The sequence below is a fragment of the Miscanthus floridulus genome, chromosome 8 (genome assembly GCF_019320115.1).
Source record: "Miscanthus floridulus cultivar M001 chromosome 8, ASM1932011v1, whole genome shotgun sequence".
NCBI lineage: Eukaryota > Viridiplantae > Streptophyta > Magnoliopsida > Poales > Poaceae > Miscanthus > Miscanthus floridulus.
Genome location: NC_089587.1, coordinates 36767583 through 36788021, shown reverse-complemented (window position 1 = coordinate 36788021; position 20439 = coordinate 36767583). Strand labels below are relative to the sequence as shown.

Here is a 20439-nt window from a genome sequence, read left to right as displayed (position 1 = left end):
AGAGAGAGGGAGACCAACGACAACTCCAGCTGATATGGGCTGAAATGATCAGCCCACTCCGATCACTTTCATCTTAGCCCCCACCCCCACCCAACCAGCCGAACAGGGTTATTGGCTCCGTTCGCGTGCCCTTAAACTCGGCTTATCCACTTCTTTTTTTTTTCATCCGAAACAATATTTTCCTCTCACAAATTCCTCAAGATTCATCTAGATTCCTTCGTATTCTTCAAAAATTCCTCCAAACGAACGGGTATCGATAACAGTTCCTTGAAAACCGTGCCTTTTTCTAGCGGGGAGGAGGCAGGCGGTAGCGGAATCTGGCACCGGCCATCACGTCCCCTCCCGCCGCTTCCTCCTCCCCCCCCCCCCCCCCCCCCCCCCCCCCCCCCCCCAAGATCCGAAGCCATTAAACCAGCGGATCTCGCCTCGGGGCGCGGCCTGGTGGAGTCAGCAGCCATGAGATGGTATGCATCGGTAGCCTCCTGAGGGCGCTGGTGCTGCGTGCGGCGGCGTCTGCGGGCAGGTGCCGGGGGCCCAGGATCCTGTGTGGCCGCGCGGCGGATGTGCGCGTGACGCCCCGGCACGGACACGGACACGGCTGGCGCGGGTTCCAGGCGGTCACGGGAAGGATGATGCTGGACTCCTCTGACTCTGCCTCTGCCGCCGCAGCCGCCGCCGCGGAGGCGGTGGCGGGGCAGGTGCAGCCGCAGCGCCGCGCGGTGGGGGCCGTGCCCCAGGCGCACGACGGCGGCTACGCCAGCGGCGGATGGGAGAGGTAATGTATGTGCGTGTGCTTTGAGGCTAGTAATGTAAGCTGTCGGCACTTGCATGTCGTGGTGCGGAACGGAGCATCTGAACCGGTTAGAATGCTGCATTTGTGTGCAGTTTTGCATTGTGTTTTGTATTGCCTGCAGTGTAAGAGACTAATTGGCCTGAACACTGAAACATGCAAATGCACCTTGTGTTTTTTGTTACTACAGATGCGTTAGTCATTTGGCACCACATTCTACTATTCCTTGACACACATTAGAACTAAAAAATGATATTATTCTAAGATGTAAGTGAGCGGCTGGTGCCATGCCTTTTTTAGACAGATCGTTCTTTAATAATGAACATAAATGTAGAGTCCTTTTATTTATTATTATGGTATTTTACTGCTATGATGCTGCCTTTTTACCTTCCAGTAAAACCTCTCTATGTTAATTATTGTGAGTGGTTACTTGTACCACATCAAGGTCATATAGATTATAAACTTAAATATAAGATTTTGGCGACACCAAATATGAACCAGTTAATGTGTTTCAGTTTTTCAATTCTAAATTTATCAAGTTTAAGACTTATAGTGCTAAAACTTTGTCGCATCTATATGAAAGTTGCTCCTTGTGAACACCTCAATGCAAGTACGTGTATTGGTCTCATGACCACAACTTAAATCAACTTCTAGAGCATGACTCTGAGATAGGCTTTTGCAGTTCTATATGTCGTACATAGAGGTCGGCAGATAGCAATTTGGTTTGCAAGTTTGCACTCTGATGGCTCAGATAGTCAGATTAAGCAATCAGAATTATCATGTCTTTTTTAAGTAAATGGTAGTGTTCATCCGTTTGCATGGGTGTTGGGTGGGGTGTTGTGTGCTTGAGTGAGACTGAATCGGCTACAGTTGCCCAAGATCAAGTTATCAAAGTCCTTCAACCTCAATCCCATTTCTGTGCTGTATAGAAAATCAAAAGTTGTAAAGAATGCTGGATGGCATATTTGATTGGCCAAGTACTGCTAAGAAAGTATAGCTTCAAATCTTAAAAAGAAGAATATGTATTGAGTCCATTCTGTAATGGTTGTTATAGGTAGAATAGAACTCATTTTTGTTTGAAACATAGTGATACTAGAGCAACAAATATAACATTAACTGTTTGGTTTGTGATCTTATTAGGCTTCAATTCTCTGCAGTATTTGTAGCTAATGTTTACAAATTGTATAGTCAATCCTAGTCGCCATGGGACCGGCCAGGTGACCAGCCATGTTTTTAGGACGGCTGGTCGAGTCTGGACGCCTGGGGACCGTCCAGAACGTCCAGGACGATTAGTCGTCGTCCAGGACGATTAATCGACCCTGGACGAGTCCCCTGGTCGTCCTGGTCGTCCCCTATATATGGGGAACTGATATACCATATATATTATATAGTTACTCAAACTAATATACACACACTAATATACTACATGTTCTGGGCTCTAGATAGGTCAGTTGGCCACTTACCTGGTTGCTGCAGAGCCCTTTCTTGTCTTGTTGGCTGCTGTTGACAAACTGAAATTATAGAAAAATAAAGCACATTAGCAAGGAAATATGGTGAAAGGCAATCAGGTGAAAGGCAATCAAGTGATCAACAAAGGAAATTAAAACAGTAAAGCACACAATTTAAACCAGTCCAGAACTGCATAGTGCATAGTGGCTAGTGGGCATAGTGCCACACTGCCATTGCCATAGTGCATAGTGCAATAGTGCATAGTGCAATAGTGCATACATCAAGTCCAGTACATAAATAGGCAAAACAGCCAATGATCTAAAGAACTACTCAAGTAGAGTGCCATCTACACAAAAGCCTCCTCCATCTCCATCTGTTGCACATCCATGGGGGTCTTCATCCTCCTCCATTGGTGCCACAGGATCAGATGCATCTTGATCTTCTTGGTCTTCATTTCTTGCATCGGCATCATGGTCACTATCATCTTCTTCACCTCCAGATATATCTTGTGCTGCAGAAGTCCCCCTACGACGCTTCCTGTTCCTAGTATAGGTCTTCTGGACAGTGGCTACAGCACGGCTAGCAGCAACCCTAGGCAAGTTGCGAGCCCTTAGATTCTCAGATGCACCAATAGCTTCATCCACAACAGCCCAAGGCAGCTCCCCACAATTCTCATCAACCCATTCACTGTCCCACTGAAACTCTTCTAGCAAGAGAGGGTTGCTCCTCTTTCCTTTGCAACCAAGTTCTCGAATTTTTTGAAACCTATTTGTCATCTTTTTGTTGTAACTGACATAAACCAATTTATTTAGCCTCTTGTGCTCTAATCTATTCCTCTTTTTGGTGTGAATCTGCAGAAAAAAAATAACATGACATTACATTGGTCTACAATTTCCAACAGCACTAACACTCTAGCAATGATACTTACACTAGAGAATTCGCTCCAGTTACGCTCACAACCTGATGCTGCGCAACAAAGACTGATAATTTTCTTTGCTAAACATTGTAGTTCAAATGCATGGCCACCATATGAACACCACTTCTCCTTGAACTTCAGCATCAGGGATGTTCATGTACACTTCCACTGCACGTTGCCTCTGTCGATCTAGATCTACACAGAGAAACAGAGCTTCAAGCTTCAAAGCACCAAGATTGAACGAGGAGGTGATGACTGACTTGAGGAGGAGGAGCTCATATTCTTCGTGCAGTCTACCTCCCTTGCACAGTTGGATCTGCAGTTCTGCACCCGCTGGATCTATAGGCCTGCGTGCCTATAGCACTGCAGCAACCACAAGGAAGAGAGGGAGGGCAGCTGGAAGGGGGAGGAGCAACAGGGAACCAAGGGAGGGCAGCTGGAAGGGGGAGGAGCAGCTTGAAGGGAGAGGGAGGGCTGCTGCTGGACTGGGAGAGGTGAGAACTAGAAGACTGAAGAGTGAGTGTGTCTGCCGTGTGAGTGAGAGGCTGAGGGAGTGAGGGGGTAGGAAAGGGAAACCCTAATGGGCTTGGGCCAAAATATAAAATAGGCCCAGCTCTCAGATACAGCCCACTCTCAGGCTGGACGGGCTGGACGACTAGCACAGCCTGGACGGGCGATTAATCGCGGCTAGACGACGATTAATCGGACGACTAGTTTCCTGGACGGTCTGGCCTATTCGGAGGCCCTGGTCGAGTTGCTAAAACCGTCCAGGACGATTAGTCGCGATTAATCGCGATTAATCGGACGTCCTGAAAACATGGGTGACCAGACCAACTAGTCGAGCCTAGTCGGTCCTAGTCGTCCAATATATTCCAGGACATATACATACTATATATACTGTATAGTATAGACAATAAAGCAAGCATCGAGACTACATTAATGGCTGGTTGGTGACTTGAGATTCGATTAATAGCAAGCAAGCAGAGTAGCAGCAAGCAAGCAGAGAGTAGCAGAGGGGAGCGGCACAGCAAGCAAGCAGGATTCATGGCAAGAAGATGGAGGGAAGGGGCACACTCACCATCAGAGGAGGAGCTCATCTTCCTAGCTTGAACTGGCAGGCGCAGGGGGGCAGCGCTGGCGCCTGCAGAACGAGGGATGGACTTGTCGGCGGCTTGACCTATTCAGCAGCGGACGAATCATGTGCGGGAGAGGAGGAAGCGGGAGAGGAGGAAGCGAGCACGACCTAGGAAGAGAGGAATCACGCAGTGGGAGGAGTTGTGGCAGTGTGGGAGAAGAGGAACTCCGGCGCCTCCATTCTCTACCTTTTGGTGGAGTCCTGGGCACACATATGCTAGCCCTAACATGCTATATTTGCAGCCCAATAGCCGACCTCTAAGGCCAGTTGATCTGGCCCATGAAGGAACAGCCTGAGTCGGATGACTAACCGCGATTAGGCGACGACTATGTTTCTAGTCAAGCTAGTCGCCTCAGTGTCCCTGGTCAACCTGAAGGGATTGATTAGGCCGACTTATCGCGATTAATCGAATAGCTCGTAAACACTGTTTATAGCTTCGAACATTGAAATTATTTATTGCTGTACAAGAATACCTTTGTTTATCCTTTTCTGCTGTAGACGCACTCTGAGACTCTTGAGTGTTTGGCATGATGCCCTGCTTAACACAATGCTAAAATTGTGACAGAGAAGATGGTAAACTGAGTTGTGGATACTCAAGTTTTAGAGGGAAGAGAGCTACAATGGAGGATTTCTATGATGTAAAACTAACTGAAATTGATGGACAAGCTGTTAGCCTGTTTGGTGTTTTTGATGGTATGGACTCCAATCTTGGCCTTTGTTTTTGTGTTTATTTTTTGCTACCATGTTTTTCTTTTCAAAATCTTGATGATTAGGTCATGATGGATCCCGTGCTGCTGAGTATTTGAGGGAGCACTTGTTTGAGAACCTTCTCAAGCACCCTGATTTCTTGACGGATACAAAGCTTGCTATAAGTAATTTTTCTCTTCAGCTTTACTGTAGGCTTCCTGTTGCCATTCTTGTTGGTGCCGCAACATGTTTATCTGCTAAACTTGAAATTTATGAAAAAAAACAGGCGAAACATATCAGAAAACAGATACAGATTTCTTGGAATCGGAAGCAAGCGCTTTCAGGGATGATGGTTCAACAGCATCAACTGCAGTTTTGGTGGGTGACCATCTGTATGTTGCAAATGTTGGTGATTCTCGTGCTGTTATTTCAAAAGCTGGCAAAGGTATTGCATACTGGAAGTAGGTATTTTAAGTAGCATATTTGTATTTCATTTTCATGTCACATTTGTCAGTTGATGTATGGTCTGGTCTATTGAATCTAAATCACGAAGCAAAATCTTGGCATCACTCTGTTCCTCATATCAATATAATATCCAGTTAACCTTTGTTATAGTTAATACAGAATCATCCGTGACAGTTTGGTTCATAGGGTTTCTCATTGAATTTATGTCACTTTGATTCTGTGCGACCCTGTGAGAAATGCCTGACAGTTCATCTATTTGTTTTTTCTAGCTATGGCACTTTCAGAAGATCACAAACCTAACAGGATTGATGAGCGAAAGAGAATTGAAAATGCTGGTGGTATTGTCATTTGGGCTGGTAAGCATGTGCTCTTCGTTCTTTTATACATTGGGCTAATTTGCTTGCATTAGCTGAAGTTGACAAGGCAGATTGCAAAAGGCTTCTGCTATTCATCTATAGCCATCTGTCTTCCTGGGAGCTTGAACATGTTAGGTTTCCATACACCCATTCGAGTATTGCTTGGTATCGTAGTGGAGTAGCCTTATTTTTCAAGTCATCGTTTTTTTCTTTGAATGATAAACATATCACCTTCTTGATGTGGCATTTTCCCAGGTACTTGGAGGGTAGGTGGTGTATTGGCAATGTCCCGTGCATTTGGCAATCGTTTACTGAAGCCATATGTGGTGGCAGAACCTGAAATTCAGGTGAGAAACTGTAATTGATTATGCAAAAATTCCAAGTATCTTTTGTTGTTAACAACTTAATTTAGGGGAAGCCAGTTTTTTTACCAGTTTTGTTACATTAGAATTGCCCAAATATATATATATATATATATATATGTATATATATATATATATATATATATATATATATATATATATATATATATATATGTGTGTGTGTGTTATTCATTATGTGTACAACTAAACCATAGTCCTGAATGCCATTTAACAGTTTATTTATTGACTGCCATTAATATGCAATTGGAAGCAAGAGAAGCTGTACCGTTAATATGTGATTGTTACTATTGCTGGTCCATCAGTGGATAGCTGCTGCAACCATGTATATTTATTTATTGGTTGATCTGTAGAACTTCATTCACAGACATAGGACTTTGGTAATTAATTTTTTTCTAATAAACTGCAGGAAGAACAGGTCAATGGTGAGCTGGAATGCCTGGTTCTTGCTAGTGACGGGCTTTGGGATGTTGTGGAAAATGAGGTAATAACTCTTCCACAATTCAGTCATTCTTCAAAGCAGGCAGTTACTTTTTACATAAATTTAATTGTATGAAAGCAATCAAGCATTACCTCACTGTTTTTACTGTTTGCTTTGAGGTTACATTCTTATTGCTCACAAAATGGGCAGCTCTGCTCATACTGGTGTCTTCACTTAATTAATAACAATGTTGTTGATGCTTTTATGAAAAAAGGAAGCTGTTTCCCTTGGGAAATCAGAGGAGGCGCCAGAGTCTGCAGCTCGGAAATTGACAGAGATTGCTTACTCACGTGGCAGCGCTGACAATATCACATGCATCGTGGTCCAATTTCACCATGACAAAACCGGATGAGCCGTGTGGCAGCCAATTTCAGTTGTACCCTGCTTCAGGCTATTATTATCCTGCAAGCCGGGTGGTGGGGTTCTCCCAGATTTACCCTGCTTCAGGCTATTATCATCCTGCAAGCCGGGTGCTGGGGTTTCGCTCAGATTTATCGCTCATGTGGCAACATCCAAGAACTCGTCCCATTGATTCTTTTGTTGTCTTGTAGGAAACATTTGTTCCAACAGGTGTAATAGACATTTTCCATCTGATAATTTCTAATAAACATGTGTTTACAGTTACTGTTTAGTGGAAATTGGTTTTCCTTTGCCTTATAGAAAATTATTAGGTAAGAGTAAGAGGATTTGTAACCAGTCTGCAATGTGCCATTGCTATGTATCTCTCTAATGGAGTAACCGAAGTTGGGATAACACGAGCGCATGGATGTGTCCGCCGGCCATCTCTGTCAGCTCCGGCCACGACACGTGAGGAAGGGGAGGGTCTGCCGGTCATCTCCCGCAGCTCCGGCTACCAAGCGCGAAAAAGAGGGTTTGCTGGCCACCGCGTCGCCTCGGCTGCGCCACCGGCGTGCGCGAGTAGCCACGCCTGGCCGCGCGCGCATCTCCGCGCCCCGCCACACATGGATCTCGCTGGTCCGCCGTCGTTGCCCAGATCTTGCGGAGGGAGGTGTCGTCGCCCGGATCTCGTGGAGGAGTTGTTCTGCCGTGCGGGGCTGAAAGCATCTAAGCCCCTAGTGGGTTTCGGTGATTAATGACAATACAAGATTATTATGATTAACACGTGTTTTGTAGAGGCAATTTAAGTTAGGTCACGATAATGAAGATTGTTTGGGCAATCAATGGTTTTCATGCCCCTATCGATGGAAATCGTTTCAGTTTTCAAAGGATAGACGGTTAATGATGGATTAGTTCTAAGTGTCGATTGATGTTGGAGAGACACTTAGAGTAGTTTAGGACTTTGTTTTCCTTTGGCCATACTATTAAGGGGGTATGAACTAGTAGCTTGACCTAGGTAAGCCTAATATGTTAGGTGTGGTGAACACTTGTCAAACTTAGCACTAGGTAACTCAGGGATTGCCTAAAGATCAAGTGGAACAAACCCATTTCACAAAGTGTTTGAATTGGAAGTGAATTAGGGGGTTGTTATTGCTCCGGACTGAGGTTTAGAGCATGGTCCGGACCATGGTAGAGGGTCCAGATGACACATGGCACTTCCTAGAAGCTTCTCCGACACGCGCGCTTGGTCTGGACTGAGGGAAATGGGGCGTCTGGACTATGTCAGCTAGGTCCGGTTGCCTAGGGTCTGTGTCAGGCGCGTCTGGACTTGATGAATAGTACCGGTCCGGACCAATGGTGAGCTCGGTCCGGACTAGTACAGAAAGGTTCCAGAGAGAAGAAATGAACTCGAACTAGGTTCGGACCATGGTGCAAGGTCTGGACCCCCCAACGGTCACTTCTGACACAGTGGCAACACTGTTTTTTTGTGAGGGTCGGACTGAGGCGTGTTGGTTCAGACCATCCCTTTGGGTCCGGTCCGGAGCACAGTAGATAGGTGTTTTTGACACCAACGGCCAATGGCTTGTGTGGGAGTACTTATACTTCCCCAACTCGTCCATTCTAACTCTCTTGCTCATTTGATCAGTTGAGGCAACCATTTGGAGTGTAAGAGCCTAGTGGGGTGATTCAGATTTGTTAATCCAAGATTAAGGACCTCATTAGTGCATAGGTAGTAGCAAGTGTGCATCCACCTTTCTCATTAGGCTTGTCATGGTCAAGTGAGAGTTTGTGCTTGTTACTCTTGGTGATCGCCATCACCTAAATGGCTCGGTGGTGATTGGAAGCTTAGTGATCATTCGGTGGTGATTGTGGATGACCCAACTCGTCTTGTGAGCGGTCGTAGGCGATTCACCGTGTCGAAGGGACAAAGAATCAGCCTATAGAGAGCACTCGGTCCTTGCGCGGATCGAGGAGGGGCTACACCCTTGTGCGGGTGCTCCAACGAGGACTAGTGTGGAGTGGTGACTCTCCGATACCTCGAAAAAACATCGTCGTGTTTCTTTCCCTCTCTTTACTTTGAACATTTACATTCTAACATTTACTTCATGTCTTTGCATTCTTAGAACTACCATGCTAGAATAGGATTGGAACTTAGGGTGTAAAATTTTTATGCGGTAGAACGAATAGAGAATACTATTAGGCATAAGGGGTGAAATGGGCTAAGCGGTAGAACTTAATTGTTGCGAGAAATTTTAGATTAGCCCAATTCACTTTCTTCTTGGGCATCTTGATCCTTTCACGGGCGACGAGCCCACGCCGCTGCCGCCCGCTAGGGAGAAGAAGAGGAGGCTCGCGCTCGCCCAGGACGAGAGGGAGGAGAGGAGAGAGGTGGGAGGGAGCCGCTCACTAGAGAAGCGGAGGCTCGCCGGATTTGCTATGCAGGCTTAGCTTAGAGCAACTCTAACTATTTGGCTAAAAATTACTAGTCAAATTTCATAGTTTAGCTGTAAAATAGAAAACTCTTCAAGAAAAGAAGAGGTCTGCGCAACAGCCTTGCTATTTCTCATTTTCAGATAGCTAGCGTCCATTGTTGGCTTTATATGGCCACATAAAATTAAGGGATAGCCAGCTTTCTATTTTACAAAACCAGATATCACATCTGTTGGAGTCTACTTTTTTGCTATACAAATTCTAAAACAGCCTCTAAAATAAGAATAGCCTAGCTGTTGGAGTTGCTCTATACTGGTGAACCAAACAACGACATATTGTGTTGCTGGGGCCAAACTTGGACTAGCCTTAAGCCAGGCTAGGCTAGCCCATGTAACCAAACACACCCTATATTATCGGGAGAAGTCGTTGAGACACCTAAACAAATATTTTCTCCATCACAAAATAAATGTTCTCTTTTCATGAGAAGTCAAACGGTTGTTAACTTTGAAAATATTAATATTATAGTGAGATGCAAAGAGGAGTGTGGTGGAGTGAGATGAATGACGCACAAAAAACATGTAAGAGAAATTTTCCCTTTCTAATATTAGGCATAAAATATAGATTTAGCTCTACATGGATTTTGGATGTTATTGAACTGACAAAATTGTTCGTGTGTTGCAATGAGGTTACATATTTTGGTTCTATATATGACGACGCTGTTAGAAAAGGTTGTCACGCAAACTTATAAATTTGCATTGTTTTAAGTTGAATTTTGTATTTATTCATTGCCACTATCAAATTGTCGCGCAAGAAATTGTACACGGACATGCTTGCTAGTACATCATGTAACATCTTATAGGTATCGTTTGAACACTATGACAAACATTGCAAATACACCTTGTATATAACATGGTTACTTTGGAAAATCCATAATACATCATGAAAAATCTTAAAAATATTATATAAATATAAAAAATTTCAAAAATATTATATGAATAGTTTAGAATACACCATGTAATATCTCATCAATAATATAAAAATAATATAGAGATAATTTAGATTACACCTCATAAATATTGTGAGAACAACCTTATTAAATTATAGAAAAATAGTTCAAGTAGATATTATCGAAATATTATAGATATAAAAATGCTATGAGATATATACAAAAATACAAAAGACATGTTTTTAGACAGAGGAAAATAAGAAAATCTAGTTTCAGATGAATTTTATTCATAATATTCGTGTATAATAGTAGAAAAAAGAATACACCATGGATACCAATGAACAACCTAATTGCACCACATAAACATCTCATTATTACTGTATGAACAATAAAAAATATATCATGGAATATCCCATGGATACTACGTGAGCAACAGAAAATATACCATGGAACATCTCCCAGGTACTATAGAAACATTACAAAACACACAATATATGGAACTTGAATAATTTGGGGGGAAAACCTTAAGAATACTAGAGAAACAACCTGTAATACATCATGTAATATCACATGAATACTAGTATAACGATAAACAATAATACACCTTGTAATTACCACGTATTATATTGTAGAAAATGAATATAAAAAATTCATGGATACAATAAACATATAATATGAAGTAAAAGAAAAATATCAGCCAAAATTAATAGAAAACAAAGCATAAAGAAAAGAGAAAAGAAAAAAATAAAATAAAAAAACCATGTAATAGAAGAAAAAAAGGGAAAAACATTCCATGGATACTACGCGAACAACTTAAAATACACCATAAAATATCTCATGAATACTATGTCAACAATCAAAAATACATCGTGGAACATTCCATGGATTGAACAACCCATAATGCACATGTGACATGTCACGAGTACTATAGAAACACTATAAAATACACCATGCATCTAACATTAGTACTTTGTGAAAATTTCAGAATACATCATGGAATATTTCAAGAATAATATGAGAACAATCCTTAATACACCGAGAAGCATCTTACAAATACTATAACGATAATTCAGAAAACTCCTTGTAAATACTATGAGAGCAGTTGCATTATATTATATAAAAAATAGTTCAAGTGAATATTAAAAGAACCCAAGGATACATGAAGAATATGCTATGAAATAAAATAAAAAATAACCAAAATAAAAAAGAAAACAAAATATAAAGGAAAAAGAAAAAAGGGGAAGAAACCACATAATAGTGGAAAATAATGAGGGAAAATCCCATAGCAATACTGTAATATCTCATGGGTGCTTCGTGAACAATCAAAAATACATGGAGCATCATATAGATACTAGATGAACAACCAGAATCATCCAATGAACATTTCACATGTATTATGGGAACATTGCAAATACACAATGTATGGAACAAGAATAATTGCAAAAACAATCTAAAAACACATAATGAAACATCTTAAAATTACTATGAAAACAATTCATAATACATTATAGAACAGGTTGTGGACTATAGAAAAATAAATAAACAAATAGAAATAAATGAAATATTTAATTAGAGTAAAATAAATAGAAACAATATGAGAATTTTAAAAATAATTTTTTTAAATTGAAAAATGAATGAAAGAGGAAAATATTTCTTATAATGGACTAAAACATGCGGGTGAGATGGCCTTTGTAGCCCCGTATAACGACTAAAGGTATGTTTTAGTAATGAAATCGGCCGTAGCACTACTGGTTGAATTATATACATTAAAAAAGATTGCAACGTCATCGTCTATCCAATGATATTAAGTCTTGATCTGTATTCATATGTCCGCGTCCGATATGATTCATCGGAGCTCACGAGTCCGTGTCCTACATACAAAGACTGAATCCACGTGTTCGCGGCCGATTAAAGTCCTGCTAGCTTACGCGATCACGGAGACTCAGTTTAAAAGAAATCGTACCCCTAGGGAAAAAAATAATAGAACAGAACTTGGGTGGTCGGTGCGCTGCTGACTGCTGACTAGTCGGACGTGGGATCCAAGCATCCAAGCAAAGTATCCAGGTGGAGAGTCTGACATGTATGGTGGTTAGGCGCAACGGGTGCACTTATCAGGAACGGACAGGACTACGGGGCCAATCCCTCCCGCCTCTTCGATCCAAACCCTACCAAATCGACCCCCCCTACCAAATCGATGGCCGACGGCGGCAGCGGCGAGCTGGGGGCCGGCGGTGGGTCGGCGCCGGTGTGCACTTTCGTGAGGAAACCACCCAAGAACATGCGGAAGCGCCCCGCCGCGCCCGCGGGATCTGACGACGACGACGACGGCGGCGGCAGCGGCGCCCTCACGGCTGCGCGCTCCAAGAAGGGGCCGCCGTCCTCAACCGCTGGCAAGCTCGTTTTCTCCACCGCCGACGCCTCCTCCGAGCCGCGGCGGTTCCAGTACGAGTCGTCCCGGACGATCCAGTCCACGGACAGCCGCGCAACCGCCGTGCTCGAGACGGAGACAGAGTTCGACCGCGACGCGCGCGCCATCCGCGAGAGACCCGAGGAGTTCCTCAAGAAGAATCCCTCCGGTGCCTCCGCCTCCGCTTCCGCTTCCGCCTCCGCCTCCGGGGAGGTGTACAAGGGGATCCACGGCTACACGGACTACAAGGCTGGGTTCCGGCGGGAGCACACTGTGTCTAGCGAGAAGGCCGGCGGCGGTTCGCACGGCCCGCTCCGGGCGGCCGCCCACATTCGCGTCTCCCAGCGGTTCGACTACCAGCCTGACATGTGCAAGGACTACAAGGAGACGGGGTATTGTGGTTACGTCGATTCCTGCAAGTTCATGCACGACCGAGGGGATTACAAGTCCGGGTGGCAGCTCGAGAAGGAATACGAGGAGGCCGAGAAGGCCCGCAAGCGGCGCATTGCCGGTGGGGATGGGAGTGGTGGTGAGGGCAGCTCCAACCAACCCCTCAAAATTTAGCCCCCCTACTCCTAAAAATAAGGATCCCTCGTTCAGATTGCAACCTTTATTTTTCCCTGCTCTCCGACCGAACTCTTATTTGAGGCTCCATATTTTCTCTCATCTATATTTTATACCTAACTTGTAACTACCAAGTCCAGCATTTTATATCTAAACTGCGTTAGTATTATTGGAATGGATATTTCTTAATGACAATTTTGTATGGCTAAATATTGAAGGAATTATTTTTTCAAATAATTTAGAACTATATTTTTTTATTTGTCAGTCTTAGAATGGCTATATATTTGAACGGACGCTCTTCCAACGGCTATAAATCAAATGGTCGCTCTTCCGATGGTTATAAATCAAACGATCGCTTTTCCAACGGCTATAAATCAAACGGTCGCTCTATCTGCAACGGTTATATTTTTCCGTCTATATATATGTATGGCCATTCCCTCTCCTGAACCAATTCCAACATTGCGCTGCTTCTTGTCCACTGAAAATGAGTCGTCTCTCTCGACTGGATTCGTCTTCTTCGTCCGATGATGCTCCAAAATTGATTAAATAATACCAGTCTTTACTTCTCACCACACTCTAAATCTTTCGCTCACAGCACTCGCTCTCTCTGTCTTCACTTTGCAGCGCTCCCTCTCTCTCTCTCTTCACTCTGCAACCCACGGCACCAACGCACGGCGGGGGCACAGCAGGGCCGCACAGCAGTGCACGGCAGCAGCGGCACAGCAGGGCCGCGAGCAGCGCACAGCAGCAGGGGCACGTGACCTTGTTGGCCAGTGGAGGGCGACGCGAATCAAGGGCGTAGCAGCAGCCCAAGGTGGCCCAGCATGAGCGACCGACAAGCGGCGGCGGCCACGCCACCTAGATCTACGAGGTATATTTCGTATCCCCGTCTCCCATCCATCTAGAAGCCGAGAAAGCAGCCATGGATGCCACAATAACGAGAAGAGGGGAACAGGGACGTACCAGCTCGGAGATCTCCGCGGCGGCGCGGGAAGACGGCCATTGGCCCTCTCGGTGGATGAGGCTCGGGATGAGAGTCGCTCAGATGTGGGGGACGAGGAGAGATGAACGAGGGATCCTCATCCGTCGGGGTTCAGATAGGAGACCGGTTGGAGAAGTTTTTTTGCGTTTTAGACCTCAAAATGAGATGAGGGATGGGATAGGATGTTGGCTGGAGTTGCCCCGAGGCAGCAGATGAGGACGAGGATGATGAGGAGGCGCCGCCCTTTGCCTGCTTCATTTGCTGGGAGCCATTCGTTGATCCAGTGGTCACCAAATGCAAGCACTACTTTTGTGAACATTGCGCTTTGAAGGTATGAATCAGTTTGGTTTGCTTGTATGATTTCCATCTGTAGAAGATCTAGTTATCCACTTGCTTGCTTGGGTAGGCTAATAGTTTGTGGTCCCTATGATTCTGGACAAGAAACTTTTTGAGACTGAACATTTAGTTGAGCTGAAACTGAATTTACATAAGACAATAGTCAATAGGAGATGTTTTCACAAGATGAGAATCACAAGGATTGTACGAGTATATGAATTACTTTCACAAATTTAGGCAACTTTCAAGGAGATAGTGAAGATAAATCTTTTATAGTAAAATGCACTAGAGGTCCATTAATTTTTGAGAAAGTGTTATCTGAGTCCATCAACTATCAAACTGTATTTTTTGGTCCATAAACTTTTTAAGTGGTTTACCATAGGTCCATACCCTTCTTTTATGTTTGTATTTTACAAAAATCTCCTTTTGTTTCTTTTTCTTTCACATGGTTACACCTCTTCATCTTGTGAGCGCATGGGTAATGGCGAGCAGAGCGCCGAGGCAGACTTTGGCTCCACCGCGGTGGGTGTGGGCGGGAAGCTACCATCCTCTAGGTACAAGGGCGTGGGCAGGAAACTGCCGCAGCCAGGCGGGAAGCTACTTTGATGAGCTCGTGCAGAACAAGCGCACCTTATCCGCCACCTCGTCGCCGGCCAACAACCATTCTTCCCATGCGTCGCCCTCCCCCGTGACGGCTGCGCGTGGGGGCACCTCTTAGACAAGATGGTCACCCCCAGCGACGTGGGCAAGCTGAACTGCCTGGTGATTCTGAAGCAGCAAGCCAAGAAGGAAGGGCGTGCTCCTCAACGCGGCCAGAAGACGGCGTGGGCAAGGTGTGGCAGTTCTGGTACTTGTACTGGGCCAGCAGCCAGAGCTACGTGCTCACCAAGGGCCGGAGCTGCTTCGTCAAGGACAAAGGCCACTGTGCCGGCGACGTCGTTGACTTCTACCGCTTCCGGCGTGGAGAGCAAGCTGCCCTACCCACGTCGCCAGCGGAGGCCATGGCCGGGTGCAAGAGAGCAGGGAGTCCATCGGGCGGAGCAGGGAGATCGCCGATGAGGGCCTCACGACGTCGGCCCATGGCCAGGACCTATCGGCGTGGACCCCGGTGCTGGCCATCCACCACGACAAGTCCATCTGGGCCCCAATGCGTAGTCGCGCACGAGTTCAAGCCGGAGCGGTTCGCGGCAGGCCAACGCTCGACGTTCCTGTCGTTCACGTGGGCAGGCGTACGCACTCTGGTAGAATTTAATCTTGTCATCAGTGCACTTGCTATTTACCTTATTCATGGCGATAGTCTCCGCTGAGTGGATGGCTCGCTTGTTGCATGTATACTTACTATAGTCTATAAATGAATGGAAAGGACGAGAGCTGTTGTGTGGCTGTGTCAACAAAGCTTGTTAGCTTGTACTGCTCTGTATGTGTCATGTGTGCTCAGGCTTCTATATGTGTATGCGTGTATCCACCATAGAGAACGTGAGTGTGTCAGTGTTTGTGATAAACACCACAAGTGAGAGAGGGAGGCCAAGGTCGTTCTCGCTGTGCTGTACGTCGACGTGCAGCAGAAGGGGTACGCCGGCGAGCTAGGTTGACGACGTGAGCCGCATGCTGACACTCAGCGGCCGGTTTGACGACGCGTCCTTCACCTCCATGTACGCCATCGCAGTCGCAGAGAGCGCCGCCCCGAGGCAGCGCCTCTCATCGGCGTCCAAGATAGTGCTGGTGGTTGCGGCCTCGCCGTCCATGTCGTGCTACGACCGTGTGCTGAACGGAGATGGCGGCGTGTCGTCAGAGCCCAACTGCCCAAGACGAGGCGTTCGTTGGAGTCCAGGTCGTGCCCCACCGCTTCGCCATCTTCATGGAGCCCTGCAGATGGTAGCTTACACCCACAGTCGTTCGCTGGCTCGTGGTGCTCGCATCTCTACCCACATCCATAGTCCACAGACGGTAGCGCACTGCAGTCTGCAGGCCCTCGTGCATGCTTGCTGCGCTCTCCCGCCAACACCGTGCGCTCAGAAAGATGGAGAAGGGTAAAGGTGTGAAAGAAAAATAAATAGAAGGATGTTTATACAAAATACAAACATAAACGAAGGGGTATGGATGTCTAGTGAACCACTTAAAAAGTTTAAGGACTCAAAAATACAGTTTGAAAGTTAATGGACCTGAATGACATCTCCTCAAAAGTTAATGGACATCAGATTCATTTTACTCAATCTTTTATAAGGTATAATCTGCTTCATCATCAAACCACTCTCTATGGATTGATCTTTGCTATTTGGTGTACTGGACGTGTAACACCCTAGTGTCAAGCATTGCATTTAGCACTTATATTTCATGAGAACAAGCATCATTCAAGCATTCATGGGCATGAGCATAAGAAGTTTCATCTCATTCACTTTATCTTTATCACATGTGATGTTGCTTATATACATACATATACTTGTGATCATGGGTGACCAATGTGAGAAATGGTTGTGAGGTCACAAAAATACCTTAGGCATACTTAGGAGGGTACATAGAACAAATTTGGTATTCATGACATGGACCAAAACAGCTCCCAAGTCATAGTTATTCTAAAAACTCCAATTTTCATGATCCTAGTTTGACCAAAGTTGAACTGTGCTTTAGAGTGCTTGCATGGCAGTGCACCATTAAGCAAAGTTGTAGTACTTGACGAGTAACAACTTTCATTTTTGGGCCAAGACATAATTCGGTGCATAGCACGGTCAAAAACAGCTCACAAGTAGCAACGAAATGCTGTTTTCAAACTTACAATTTTTTCTAAGTCTAAGAAATAATTTACAGTTTCATGTACCATACTTTGAAGCTTTCCAATTTGAAAACCAGCTTGAATTAGACCAAGCTCATTTAAGTAAAGTTGGAGATCACGGGTAGCTCTACAATTCTTAGTAATGGAATTTTTGCTAACTCGTCATGGATTAGGAGTACTAATGGCTTGAACTTGCGCTGTCAAATGGCCTGATGGCCGGGTTTGAACCGGGCGCCGCGCGCCGTTAGTGGCCAATCACGCCAGGCCATGGCCGCCACGTGGTGGCCGTATGTCGGCGACGGCCGGGCTGGTTTGGCCAGCGCGTGGACAAGAGGGCCACGTCCCTGCTGCTCCACTCCCACTCGTGCACTCCTCTCTCACCCACGTACGCAGAGCAAGCAGCAGCACCACCGTCGCCTTCATCGCCGTGAGCCTCACCGAGTTCACGCACAGCCGTCACCGCTCTATGGCCGAAGACGGTCGGCGCGCCACTGCGTGACCACCGCCGTCTGGCATGCTCGTCGATGAGCTTGCTTCGGTGAGCCGTTGGCCCAACCTAGGGTACTCCTAGGTGCGGGTTGACGTGAGGAACACGACGAAGGTAACCTCATCGCCGGAGACCTCACCGATGATGAGCTATCGCCGGTCAACCTCCATCCTCTATTTCTATTTCGCTGACGAGCGGGCCCCCTTAACCACGGGCCCCATCTGTCAGTCTGTGTGTTCTTTGATTTTTCTTATTTTTTTCATAGATTTGAATCCATGTTTTAAAAATTCATATCTAGAGCTAGGAGTGTCAAATTGAGTAAACCAAATTTTGTTGGATTTATCATAAAGTGTACTATTTGATAAAAATATGAAACCTACTGTTTGGGATATTTTTCTAGAAGAATTAAATTGAGCTAGATAAGTGCTTTTAAAGTAGTTTATATCTTGTAAAATGCATAACTTGAGCTAGGAAAGTGATAAAATTATGATTCCAATTTTGATGATCTTGTGTTGACATGCTCTAGCTAAGAAAAATACTAAACCTATAGTAAGTATACTTGGTATATGGTCTTCCTATTTAATCTTAAATAATTGCTAGTTTCTAGTGAAAATAAATGGGGGACAATACATAACTAATGATTATGCAAATTTACATAGTGTTATGGTGCTAGGATGAATGTAAGAAAAATATGAAATATGTTGTTTGACTCTTTTCACTAGGCTAAACTATTTTTGCTAAAATAAGCCTATGCAAGTAGTCATTTTTATAGAGATGGCTATGCTTATCCAAAATGCATGAAATTTGTATAGTAGACTTTTGGGGTCATATGTAGGCTACTATAATTTTCTTACAATTTACTATGTGCGTTAGATATATGTTCCTTATTTTACCTTAGTGTCAAATAAATTAATAAATGCATTTAAATAATTTATTTGGGCTTGACCATTATGTTTTCTAAAGTGTATATGATGTCTATGAACTGTTGGTACCATTGGTTGTGCCCAAATTTGAATGCTTGTATGTAGTGAAATATTAATTGCTATATAATTCAATTTTAGTGACTATTTTGAATAGTTTCTGTTGTTAATAAATTATATGGGTAAAATGATGTTTGCTGTCGGTGTTTCGAGTTGCAACCAATAAGTAAATTTCTAATATTGCGTGTCTGGCTCAGATGGTGTGCTAAGAGGACACGAGATTTATACTAGTTCGAGCAGAATGTCTCTACGTCTAGTTCATTGCTGCTGCTCGTGTTACTAGCACTAAAAGTTCATAGTAGGGGTTACAAACGGTCGAGAGAGGGATATGTCCCAAGTCTCTAGTGAGGGAAGCAAACGGGCGCTGAGGGGTCGGTCGCTTCTCTGCTATGTGCTTGTGTGTTCTAATTGATTTAGGGTTCAAGTTTGAATCAGTGCGATGTGTTGTGATGCGATCGATTTGAGTCCGATGCCCCTTGTGGGATGCCCTACTTTTTCTTTTATAGGCCAAGAGAAAGCACAGGTTACAGTTGAGAAAAAAGGGGAGAACCAAAAGGAGAAGAAGTCTTCCAGGATCGTCGGGTCCTTTTCCTTCACGTGGGTGCCACCGACCCTGTAGACGTCAATAGGGATAGCTCCACGTCGTGGCCCTATCCGTCACTAGTGCCATGTGCAGGCATCGTCTGCTGGTCATGGTGCTCCACTCTGTCCTGGCAGACGTCGTGGTGAACTGATGTGCCCATCAGTGTTCGTACGGAGGTTAGGTAGAACAGTACCGGTACGCCCAATGCTGTTCCTAACGTGTACCCCAGGTATGTCCTATCATGGGTCGCAGGCTACATTGAGGCGTGCCAGTCTCTTCCCTGGCATCAGAGATTTTACCTAGGCCCATACGCTTGGACCTAGAGTGGTTGGCGATGGTATGGGTCTCCGTCGAGCGATACGGAGCCCCCGGCCTCGGGGTCGAGCGAGGCAGAGTTCCTCCCCAGAGGCTGGGCGAGGCAAAGCGCGAACCCAAGACTCAGGTGAGGCGAAGCCCAAACCCAAGGGTCGGGTGAGGTGAAGCCAGCCGTTAGAAGTCGGGCGAGGCAGAGCCAGCGACCTTGGTGTCGGATGAGACGGAGCCTACCCCTAGAGGTCAGGCGAGGCGGAGTCCGCCCTTAGGGGTCGGGCGAGGCAGAGCCCGTGGCCTTGGTGTCGGGCAAAGCGGAGCCACCCTCAGGGGTCGGGCAAGGTAGAGCCAACCCTCAGGGGTCGGGCAAGGTGGATCCCGTGGCCTCAGTGTCGAGCGAGGCATTGCTAGCCCCCAAAGGTCGGGCGAGGTGGATTCCGCCCTCAGGGGTCGGGTGAGGCGAAACCCATGGCCTTAGTGTCGGGCAAAGCGGAGCCATCCTTAGGGGTTAGGTGAGGCAAAGCCCATGACCTTGGTGTCGGGTGAGGTAGAGCCAACCCTAAGGGGTCAGGTGAGGCGAAGCCCATGGCCTTGGTGTTGGGTGAGGTGTTGCCAACCCTTAGGGGTCGAGCGAGGTGGAGCTAGAC

At 45.4% G+C, this 20439-nt stretch overlaps 3 protein-coding genes across 4 annotated transcripts; 2 read left to right on the top strand and 1 right to left on the bottom strand.

Annotated features, from left to right (window-relative positions):
- Positions 1-394: 394 nt before the first annotated feature.
- LOC136476180 (probable protein phosphatase 2C member 13, mitochondrial) lies at positions 395-7380 on the top strand. Of its 2 annotated transcripts, none has more exons than XM_066473913.1 (8): positions 395-775; positions 4856-4983; positions 5064-5162; positions 5264-5422; positions 5712-5798; positions 6054-6145; positions 6588-6662; positions 6874-7380. In XM_066473913.1, exons 1-8 carry the CDS (start codon positions 462-464, stop codon positions 7009-7011), a joined length of 1092 nt encoding a protein of 363 aa, XP_066330010.1. In that variant the 5' UTR covers positions 395-461; the 3' UTR covers positions 7012-7380. The 2 variants fall into 2 exon arrangements, with proteins under 2 accessions (XP_066330010.1, XP_066330011.1); XM_066473914.1 differs by having other exon boundaries at positions 642-775; positions 4861-4983.
- Positions 1856-4834, bottom strand: LOC136476181 (uncharacterized). The gene is made up of 2 exons (XM_066473915.1): positions 3168-4834; positions 1856-3090 (listed from the first exon to the last, which is right to left on the bottom strand). Exons 1-2 carry the CDS (start codon positions 3297-3299, stop codon positions 2566-2568), a joined length of 657 nt encoding a protein of 218 aa, XP_066330012.1. The 5' UTR covers positions 3300-4834; the 3' UTR covers positions 1856-2565.
- Positions 7381-12026: 4646 nt separating the features above from the next.
- LOC136471630 (zinc finger CCCH domain-containing protein 15-like) lies at positions 12027-13578 on the top strand. Its single transcript, XM_066469376.1, has one exon. The coding sequence runs from the start codon at positions 12569-12571 to the stop codon at positions 13343-13345; it is 777 nt and encodes a 258-aa protein (XP_066325473.1). The 5' UTR covers positions 12027-12568; the 3' UTR covers positions 13346-13578.
- The last annotated feature ends 6861 nt before the right edge of the window (positions 13579-20439 follow it).

Bases quoted from the DNA above. Each gene is read 5' to 3' on its own strand.
- LOC136476180 (XM_066473913.1), top strand. From the start codon at position 462: ATGGTATGCATCGGTAGCCTCCTGAGGGCGCTGGTGCTGCGTGCGGCG. The intron at 4,984-5,063 runs GTATGGACTCCA...CTTGATGATTAG, and splicing joins CCTGTTTGGTGTTTTTGATG to GTCATGATGGATCCCGTGCT. The intron at 5,799-6,053 runs GTAAGCATGTGC...GCATTTTCCCAG, and splicing joins TGGTATTGTCATTTGGGCTG to GTACTTGGAGGGTAGGTGGT.
- LOC136476181 (XM_066473915.1), bottom strand. From the start codon at position 3,299: ATGCTGAAGTTCAAGGAGAAGTGGTGTTCATATGGTGGCCATGCATTT. The intron at 3,091-3,167 runs GTAAGTATCATT...TTTTTTCTGCAG, and splicing joins ACTGGAGCGAATTCTCTAGT to ATTCACACCAAAAAGAGGAA.
- LOC136471630 (XM_066469376.1), top strand. From the start codon at position 12,569: ATGGCCGACGGCGGCAGCGGCGAGCTGGGGGCCGGCGGTGGGTCGGCG.